This window comes from Catharus ustulatus, chromosome 5, assembly GCF_009819885.2.
Source record: "Catharus ustulatus isolate bCatUst1 chromosome 5, bCatUst1.pri.v2, whole genome shotgun sequence".
NCBI lineage: Eukaryota > Metazoa > Chordata > Aves > Passeriformes > Turdidae > Catharus > Catharus ustulatus.
In genome coordinates this window covers 6,061,584-6,071,789 of record NC_046225.1, presented here as the reverse complement: position 1 = coordinate 6,071,789, position 10,206 = coordinate 6,061,584, and the positions used below count along the sequence as shown (strand labels likewise).

The window sequence follows — 10,206 nt, the reverse complement described above, 5'->3', positions numbered from 1 at the left end:
GGGACACGACGGGACGGGACGGACGGGACGCGCCTCACGCGCGCGGGGCTGGCGAGCGCGCGTGCGCGCGCGGGGGGCGCTGAGGCGCGGGAGGCGCGCGCGCGCGCGGGAGGCGGCCGGCCCCGCCCCTCTCCGCTCCGCCCCGCCCCCCGCGCGCCCCCGCCCCGCCTTTGCCCCGCCCCCCCCGCGCGCTCTGGCGCCCCCTGGCGGCCCGCGTGAGGCGGGCGCGGGCGGGGCCCGGCGCTGCGGGGCCATGGCGGCAGCGGGCTCCGCTCCGGAGCTTCGTCCTGAAGGGCAGGAACCCCTGCTGGGGTCCGCAGGGGCCGCGGCGGGTGAGGACGAGGAGGAGGAGAGCAGGTAGGGGCTGGTTCCGCTGTGAGGCGGCGCCAGGAGGTGACCCGTAGGTGGCGGGTCCTTCCCCGCCCCTCAGGCTGGCTGAGGGCGCTGCCCGGCCGGGAGCCCGGCCCGAGTCGCTCCGGAGCTCGGAGCCCGTGTCCCGGAGCGCCCCGGGCCCGGCAGGCTCCCTCTGTAGGAAAACACAAACCCACCGGCTTGGGAAGTTCCTAAAAAATGCCTGACAGCGTTAATGTGGGGCAGAACTCAGGGTGTTTAATCGCAGCCTTCATGTGCGGGCAGCTGTTCGTAGCTTGAGGGTTTTTTTCCCCCTTGTGACAGCAAAACAGGTGTCTTCAACTTAAAATCGCATACCTGAGTCTAGGTATGACTTACATAAACAGTCTTTATAAACTGTTCAGGCGTCTGTATGTCTATAACCTGAGTCTGTGTCATCTGAATAGAGATTGCCTTGTAACTTAGTTTGTAACTTCTATTTTGATTTGTCAGTCCTTGCAATATACAGCAGTATCTTTTATACACAACTTTTATGTTGTATATTGTTATTTTCTCATCATAAAAACAGATTGGCTTTAGCTTTTTGTCAAATCAAGAGCTGTTCAGATTTGTGGTTCTTTCAAGGTTACAACTGTGAGGAAATGTCTGGGGTTTTTGGTTTGACACCCACTTTTTAAAGCTTATATATAATCTGTGGTGCTCCAAAGTGCCTATACAAAGAGTTTGCAGAATTGAAGACCCCCTTGGATCAAGATTTCTCCATGTAATGTTTGGTGTGTGACAGCATTTCTGTTATTTTGTTTGATTTGTCAGTCTAGTATTTTTTCCAGAAAAAAATTAATTCTTTATAGTCTTTGCTGAGCGGAAATCCACTCCTGCTTAACAAGTTACACAATTGTATTGAGAGACTGGTGAAAAAATGTTCTCAGTGTCATGTGGGAGCAACTAGAAGAGGATCTGATAATGATTTCTTTCTCTCTCTTGGTTTTTGTTTTAAAAGCAGGGATGTTGTGGAAACACAGGAACATTATAAGAGCAGGTGGCGATCCATCTGGATCATGTACCTGACAATGTTTCTCAGCAGTGTGGGTGAGTAAACACATGTGGAATTTGATGTTACTTGTTTAATTAATATACTTTGGTTTGAAAATGACAGGGCTTTCCAAATTCCAGCCACAGAGCTTCTTTAATTCTGCAGTTCTAACCTCTAAAAGATGCATTGTTTGATTCTTCAGAATACAATCTATGAATCTAGCAAATCAAACAGAAAGTCACAGCTAATGAGATAAGTAATCAAACTGGTTTTACACAAAATTATGTATTGCATAGTGTAGGTTGTGACTCCCTAATAGTTTGGTAGTGGCAAGGTAATGGTATTGCTCAGAACTGAGCAAAGCAAAGGTTACACTCTTATCCAGAGTGAAACTTCTAGAGAATGAAAACAGAAATAACGTAGGGTTCTTCAGAGGTAAGATCTTTATGGAAATGTATGCTATTTCAGAATAGGTATCAAAACTTGTTTTCTCCTGCTGGACTTTGCATCTCCATTGCAGGACAAATTGAAATTTTATTCCTGAATAAATCCCCCCAGAAACAAGAATGCTGTTGATTTTTGACCTGTGATGATTTTCTGTGCGCCTAAAAATTATCTTGAAGTTGATGAGATACTTCAGTAACTGTTTAGGTTTTTTTTTTTATAAATTAAAATCTGTTTGACTAATGAATACAGATGTATCAGTATATCAAGAAATTCTTTTTGCTTTGTGGACCTCATTGACTTTTAATGGGAGGACGAGACAGGAGGAATTTTGTTTAGTGTGTATGCAACTATAAAATGGTCTTTTGAAAATAGTTCCTCCTGATAGGAGCAACTCCTTAAAAAACCCCAGGAAATGCACAGGTTTGTACTATAATACATTCAGAGGCAAAAGAAAGAACTTGTAATAACTGTTTCAGGAAAGAAAATTCCTGATAAAAATGGCAAATAAAATAACTTCAGTTTTTACTGTGTTGCAGGTTTCTCAATTGTAATTATGTCTGTGTGGCCGTATCTCCAAAAGGTTTGTCAAAATGTTTTTATTTTTTTTTTTAATAATTAAGAATAGAAAACTCCTGCTGGATAGTACAAAACCTGGCATTTTATTTAGGAAAAGAAAAAGTAGAGGGAGGTGTGTGGCTTTAAGAGGCTTTAATTCTACAATCCCCTTAGAAAGCTTTTATTATTTCTTGCAAAATCTGTCAAGATTTTTCCTGAATTGATAAAGGTACATCATAATCCAGAAATGTTTGATTTTCCAATATCATGATTTCCTGGACAGCAAATCAATAGAAGTCTTATTATTAAAACACAGTAGACAAGATTTGTCTGTGGTTTGAAATAAAAAACAAAAAAAAACCAAAAGAGGAAACTGGATGTAGAAGTTCCTATAAATGTCACATTGCTGCCCATAGATCTTGATATTCCTAATAGGGAATTGCCATTGTTCCTGTATAGTGATTTTAGGTTCTTCGGGGTTTTTTACTTCTTAGTTGTGATCTTAGAAGCAGCACAAAAGTCTCTAAAACTTCAGTTTAATCTGTGCTAGGATTTTAGTGCCCCTGGAACTGTAGAAGGCAGTTTCAAATGCAAATTTGGAAGAATATAACCTGGGCAGGGACCGAGACGTGTCATTGAAGGTGGCATTGATGGATGATGAATTCTTGCAGAAGCCTTGTAAACCAGGACAGATTCAGGCATGTGCAGAGACAATGGAAGTGACTCCTTGCTCCTGGCATGGAAAGTGCCTGCCATGCTGCTGGAGTTCTGTCTCTTGCCCAGGACATCAGCATTGCTGTACAAAAACTCCTGGAGTTTCCTACAAGTGAGCCATTCCCAGGCTGGGAAGCAGAGCAGATTTTATTGGTTTGGTGCATTGCTGGAGAGAGTGATCCGAGGTTTATTACCCCAGACAAAGCATTGCAGTACAGAGTCCTTGGTGTCCCAGGTACTAGTTCCAAAAGGGTGTTGCTGGCAGTATAAAACACTCCAGTGCTTCCCTCACTGACTCACGTGTTCCTGCAGATTGACCCCACAGCGGATGCGAGCTTCCTGGGCTGGATCATAGCTTCGTACAGCATTGGCCAAATGGTTGCCTCTCCCCTCTTTGGTTTGTGGTCCAACTACAGGCCCAGGAGAGAACCTTTGGTCGTTTCCACTGCTATTTCTGTCGCTGCTAATTGTCTCTATGCCTACGTCCACGTGCCCCATTCTCACAACAAGTACTACATGCTGACTGCCCGTGCTCTCGTGGGGTTTGGAGCAGGTAAACACAGCAGGATTTGCATTTCTGGAAATGATTACACTCTGTGTCTCGTGTAAGATGGTTACAATTATGTTTTAATACCAGATTTTCCATTATGTGAATGATAACTTAATATTTAACAAAGCAAAGGGCTGGCCCGTAGTGGTTTGTAACAAAATTGTGTAATTGTGGAGGGAATCTGGCTTTTATTATCTTGCAAAATAAGAAACAAACCCCTAAAATAAATGTCACTCAACAGTTTAACAATATAAACTTGATATTTACATGAACACTTGCTTGGATTTGGTTTTTTTTTGAAGGAAATGTGGCTGTAGTTCGATCGTATATTGCGGGTGCCACTTCTCTGACAGAACGAACGAGTGCCATGGCCAATACCAGTGCCTGCCAAGCAGTTGGCTTCATATTGGGGCCAGGTAATGCAAAATCTTCTTTCCTTACTTCTCCTGTTAGGCTGAAATTGGGCATTGGAAGTAGTAATCCTCAGCAGCTGTATGCAGGGGGTTTTAAGGCATAGTTTGTCAATGATATCAAAATTGAATAAATGGAGTCCACTCATCTGTACTTCTGTAAGCCAATATAAATGAAATATTCTTGTTCCAATTGCTCTGCACCAATTTAAAAATTAATTTAAACCCCCTCATTGCATCTTTTCTCCCTAGTTTGCCCTTAGCACGAGGGACAATCCAGTCCCAGGACCAAGGTATTCCATGCAGGAGCAAGAGGAAAAAAAGAGTAAATCGTCTGTCTGCCAAAAAAATTACCCATTACACTCAGAATTGAGTTCTATAAGTGTCATGATGCTGTTTATACTGTTTATTTTATGTAATCAAGTACTTTCCTGGCTAGCTGAGATCCCACTGTTATCCATTTTGTTTATCTAGAGTAGGATTCGCAAAATGTAAAAGATTTGACAAGTATAATAGTTAAATTTTATTTGGCAATTGGAGCAACTTTTGTGTTCTAATGTTTTTCTAATGATTCTCAAGATTTTCACAGTACATTGATGTTTTTAAGTTTTTCAGACATGTTTTACACTTATTGGAGAAGAAGGAGTAACGTGGAAATTCCTTTGTCTTCAGCTGAACATGTACACGACACCAGTTTTATTTGGAGCTCTTTTAGGAGTTATTAATATTATTCTCATCTTTGCCATATTCAGGTAATCAAGTACGAAAAACCTTATAAATACCCTACCATGTTTTTGTGGGTGACTTGTAGCAAACAATATCCTGCTCAGCAGGAGAAGTACTAAACCTGAAATCTGGAGTGCTAAAACTATAAGTTGTTATTTATTTTTTCAGTGTTTCTACTTTCTTTAATACCTGTATTTTTCTGATGCTCATAAATGAATCTTGGTGATGTTATAGTTAGAATGTAAACTGATTTTAAAAGTTAAGGATATTAGAATATTAGGCTTGATATAGTTCTTATGCTGGTAGTTGCTTCCCATGTTTTTTATCTAAGGAGAAATAAGGTTGGCTTGTCTGTAGGGATCTCACTGTCTGTGTCTTTCCTTTAAGATTCTCAGGGGGGATTTTTATCATGATCCCATTGGTGTTCAGTGCAGTCAGGTGTCAGCTTTGTAGAGGATGTTTAATGGAGCTGCAAGTAATTATCATATAGATGATACCATTTGCAATTATTTTAATAGAAACTTGACTCAATAGTTTATTAATGAAAAAAGTTCTAAATTTCTAGGGAGCATCGAGTGGATGACATGGGCCGGCAGTACAAAAGTATCAATTCTGATGGAGAAGGTACCAGTGTTTCCTTGAAAACTTATTCTGTGATTATAATTTTGAAGTCATCTCTTATTACATAGAAGCATTTAGAAATATTTTGAAGTCAGATGCACTGGGAAATTGATCTGGAAAACAGGCTACATCTCTCCCTAGCTGGTCCAGAAATTGCTTCATTTGTCATGTTGTGTCATAGTGCTCTCTGGTAGCAAAGAAGGAAAAAAAATAAAAATTGTATGGATCCTTCCATATTTTCACCCTGAGAATTCTGCTGTGTAATTTTCACCTTTGAAGAGAGTGGTTTGTTTTCCATTGTTCAGATATTTCAAGAGGTTTGCTTATTTTGCTGTCACTCAGGACTTGCTGGGAAAACAGACTGTGTAACCACTTTGGAAATAATTTCCTCTAATTGTCAGCAGAATTGAAATTTAAACAACTCCATTTTGTCAAAGTAGAACTGCTTAGCTGCCCACCAACTTGCATGCTAGAGACTTAGAAGACTAAAGGTATAATTACTTGTTTGTAATATGTGATGGTGTAAGAAAAAGCTCCATGTGCAGTTCAGGTAATTCTTTTGTGCTGATGCAGGAAGTGATGTTCTGGATCAGAACACAGAAGGAAGCATTGACCACGTTGCTGTGGTAGCACTCAACATTCTCTTCTTTGTCATCCTGTTTGTGTTTGCTGTCTTTGAAACGTAAGTTTGTCTATTTTCTCTCAGAATATTCAGACATGTAGAGTAATTAGTCTGGGGGTGCATGTAGAGGCTTTTCTGTTCCACTGATCTTGCAACTTCCTAAGTATCTTCCTAAGTCCAAAACCATAGGCAACCAAGTTGATGTGTACTGATACAGAGTAATAATTAAGTAATGAATTAAAGATCAGTAATAACTAAAGATATGTACAGTTTGTGGCATAGAAAACATTATTGTAAAAGCTTTTGAATGGAGGCAAACCCATATCCTCAACTTTTTACATACTCAAAAGAAAAAAAAAAAACCCGCATAACTTGGGCTTCAGAGAAAACATGTTTCCTGTTGAGGATCTTGTTCTGTATTTTTTGTTTAGTTTTGTGTGATTTCTCAGTATGATTCTGATTATCTCCAAAAGCTTCAGTGCATCTCCTATTTCAATAATGATTGAAACAATTGTTTGATAGAAAATACTTTGAGGATATAAGATTTATTCTGCAACTTTTTTGAGTTTTTTAATGTAGTTAAAACTAGTTTTACAATATGGCTCTGTGATAAGTTGCACTACCCTGTTTTTGAAAACTGAGGTTTTAGAGACTGGTTGATTGCTAAAATTTAAGCACCATCAAAAGTTTATTATTTTTGTTCTCACAGGGTCTGATTTTTTTTTCTGTCTCTATTACCCTGGCTTGGCTTTCACTCCATCATCTTTTCATGAACTATCAGAAATAGATTAATGATGCTTTGGAGTATGGCTGGTGTAGTGCACTGATGTTTGGGATGATACATGTATGGACACTAATGCATGGAAGAAGTTTTTTACAATTACTGTATTTTTGTTCTGTCATTTCAGTATAGCTACTCCACTGACAATGGATATGTATTCCTGGACCAGGAAAGAAGCTGTTTTTTATAATGGGATAATCCTTAGTGTGATTGGCATTGAATCAGTTATTGTTTTCATGGTGGTTAAGACTCTAGCAAAAAAGTAAGTTTTTGGGATTTACTTATGTTGGCTAAATGTGAAAAGCTTTATGGCAAGGCCAGATCTCTTACTCGAGTCTTTTGCTTGGTAAAGAGTATGGCTTTACTGTGACAATGAAATACTTCCAATTTTGACACAGCCTTCATGTTGTGATAGTTCTTTATTCCGTTAACATAACCCCCTTATTTGACTGTCTTTTACCCTTGAATCACAAGAAAAGCTGGTTTTAAGTTACTGTGATTTTGTAACTTTTCTTGCCGATGTTTTGATCAGATATCATTTCCACAAACTAATGGGCTGTGTCATTAGCAGCTACTTAAATTTTACATGAATGAAGTTATACATTTAACTGCAATTTCATTGTTTGGTAGGACGGGTGAGCGTGCCATACTCCATGCAGGCTTACTGATTGTCTTGGTTGGATTCTTTATCTTACTGCCTTGGGGAAAGAAACTACCAAATATCCAGTGGCAAGGTATAGTTCAACTCTCACTAGACCACCTTTGTAGTGTTTTTTTGAAAGCCTTTTACTGCACTTTTGTTCTTAATGATACGAATAACTTACTTTTACAGAAATAAAGAACAGCTCCATTCCCAGAACAGCCCCCAGTGAAATGTTAGCGCCTTTCTGGAGCTTGCCAGAGCTGCAGCTGCCATCCAACCACTCAGCAGAACCTGTGGGCTGCCCTGTCACACAGTCCTGGTGCCTGAACACTCCCATGATCTACCTGGCCCAGTACCTCAGCTCTGACGTGCTCATAGGGTTGGGCTATCCTGTTTGTAATGTCATGTCCTACACTCTGTACTCCAAAGTCCTAGGACCAAAGCCTCAGGTAAGCACCATCCCTAGATGGTTTGCTTCATTGGCTCAGCAAGATTTGCACTCTCTTTATTAGAATGAGAGGTTTAGTTAAAATTCCTTTTGTCATCAGAAAAATAATAGTGTGTTTTAAGCAGGGCAGAACCTTTGCAGGAGCTCCAATCTTTTTTAAAAGCCAAGTCAAGTCTCTAGGGGAATTAGAAAGCAAGGCATGTGCTATTTATGCAAATATTACAGCATGAAAATGTTATGACTGTTCTGGCAGAGTCCTTTTTGTAACTACCAATCACATTTTTGGAATACCAATATGGAATAATGTCTCCTACTAAGTTTACTATATGAAGATGACAAATGTTACTAGACCCTCAATATGGGCATTTTTAGTGGTGAAATACTATAGCAAACTTACATAATTTCTTAACAAAAAAATTTATTCCCCTTTTGCCCACTTTTTTCATCTTATATTTTGGTGAATGAGGCTTAATGCTTTGACCTGGAACACGTTTTGTTAGAAAGCAGTGGAGTACCTATGAGTGGAGCCTTGGAATTAAAGCTGGGAGAGGCTGAGCAGTACTCTTGGAAACAAAGTAATCAGTGTCTTAATGACTTAATAAAGATAAGTGGTTGTTTAAATACTTCTAAATTTTCTAGTTAGGCTTATGGGTTGGAGTTAATGGCAAGCTGAACAATGCCTGTATCACTTACATAAGCTTTTGATCTGCTGCAGGGTGTCTACATGGGATGGTTGACTGCCTCTGGAAGTGGAGCACGGATCCTTGGGCCTGTTTTTGTGAGCCAAATCTACACTCACCTGGGGCCACGCTGGGCATTCAGCTTGATCTGTGGAGTGGTTGTAGTTGCTCTCTTGCTCTTGGAGATAGTATACAAGAGACTAATTGCATTTTCTGTCAGATATGGGAGGATGCAGGAAGTGAATTGTTAAATGCATATTTTAAAAAATCCCAAACGGTAAAACCAAGCAGAGTAATACTTAGTTTATTACTGCTTTTGAATGAGGAGTACCTAACCACTGACCTTGTTGGCTGTGTGCTAACAACTGTACACCTGTACTTACAGATTGCCAGAACATTTAACGTGATCATACCCCAATACCTGGTAACCCCTGCTGCTTTTGTGTCCTTTTCTGGCAGCAGAGGAAGGAATGTGATGAGTTAGTGATACAATGGCACATTTGAAGTGTGTACAGTTTATGTGATGTACATGTGCACTGAGTGCAGCTGTGAAGGTCACAGGTTACATGCATCCTGTCCAGACAGAAGAAATATTATCTTGATTCTGTGAATCAGGATTAGTCACTCTTTTGTAACTAGATTAGTTGAGCTGCCTGCACTTTGTTTGGAGACACCACTACTTGAGCAAACCTCTGATGTTGGGTTTGTTGGCTTGTAAGCACTGGTTAATACAGACCATCTGGTTCTGGAGCCTGGTACATCTCCTCAGGATTCCAAATTATGAGTGAGAGAAGCAGGGAGAAAGGTAGGTGCCCTTCACACAGGTAGTTGGTGTGGAATTTGGGTCTTTCAGTTGACTAAGAGCCATTGAAAAATCAGTGTGAGCAGCTGCTACTTGAACTATGGTGAACCAAATGTGCAATTTTTCCTCTACTGTTTTGCTGAATGCCTTTTTGTAGCAAGAAGGATAAACAGCAGTGTTGAAATATGCACTGCTTTTCTTAACTACAAGAAAAGAAGTCTTAAGCACGATAGTTTACACTTTTGTGCTTGGTGAGAATGATGCACTGTGCTGAGCAGTGATGGTTAATTAAGTGAAAACTGGCTCCTGGGTGTTCACTGTTATCTGCAGATTTCTATTTTTTTCTGATATTAGGGTACAAGAAACAGGAAGTGATACTGTTTTAGACATTCAGACTTTATTTTTAAAAGTGAGATGCTAATTTTCCTTCATAATGGGGTCTAAGATCATCTGTACAAGTTTGTTTAGCTGTTTTAATGCTACTGGGGAAAAACCTCTGGAGTAACTCCAGTATGAGTTGTGGCTGCTGTCTCTACCATTTTTAATTTAATTAATGTAATTCCTATGTACTCAATTGTTCAAACACTAAGAGACTACTGAATTAAAAGATGATTTTTTTCAATACTGAAGAGGATACGGAAGTTTTATTTTCATGGGCTTTCCTGCTACAGAATCACAAAATGTTGTGAAAAAGGACTTCACTTTTGTAAGCTAATTCATAGTAAGTGCTACTTCTATATCATTCTTGATGTTCCCAGTGCTAAATTCTTTATTTGCAAGCTATTTCCTTGATTTGGACATGACAAAGCAACCAAAATTCTGT

At 40.0% G+C, this 10,206-nt stretch overlaps 1 protein-coding gene across 2 annotated transcripts; it reads left to right on the top strand.

Annotated features, from left to right (window-relative positions):
- Window positions 1–227: 227 nt before the first annotated feature.
- MFSD8 (major facilitator superfamily domain containing 8) lies at window positions 228–10,007 on the top strand. Of its 2 annotated transcripts, none has more exons than XM_033059900.1 (12): window positions 228–357; window positions 1,355–1,440; window positions 2,368–2,411; window positions 3,413–3,653; window positions 3,953–4,066; window positions 4,668–4,812; window positions 5,352–5,410; window positions 5,981–6,089; window positions 6,938–7,072; window positions 7,441–7,544; window positions 7,643–7,902; window positions 8,617–10,007. In XM_033059900.1, the coding sequence occupies exons 1-12, from the start codon at window positions 254–256 to the stop codon at window positions 8,830–8,832; spliced, it is 1,617 nt and encodes a 538-aa protein (XP_032915791.1). In that variant the 5' UTR covers window positions 228–253; the 3' UTR covers window positions 8,833–10,007. The 2 variants fall into 2 exon arrangements, with proteins under 2 accessions (XP_032915791.1, XP_032915790.1); XM_033059899.1 differs by having other exon boundaries at window positions 1,352–1,440.
- The last annotated feature ends 199 nt before the right edge of the window (window positions 10,008–10,206 follow it).

Coding starts and splice junctions, on each gene's coding strand:
- MFSD8 (XM_033059899.1), top strand. CDS start 254: ATGGCGGCAGCGGGCTCCGCTCCGGAGCTTCGTCCTGAAGGGCAGGAA. Junction 6,090..6,937: donor GTGTTTGCTGTCTTTGAAAC/GTAAGTTTGTCT, acceptor CTGTCATTTCAG/TATAGCTACTCCACTGACAA. Junction 7,903..8,616: donor TCCTAGGACCAAAGCCTCAG/GTAAGCACCATC, acceptor GATCTGCTGCAG/GGTGTCTACATGGGATGGTT.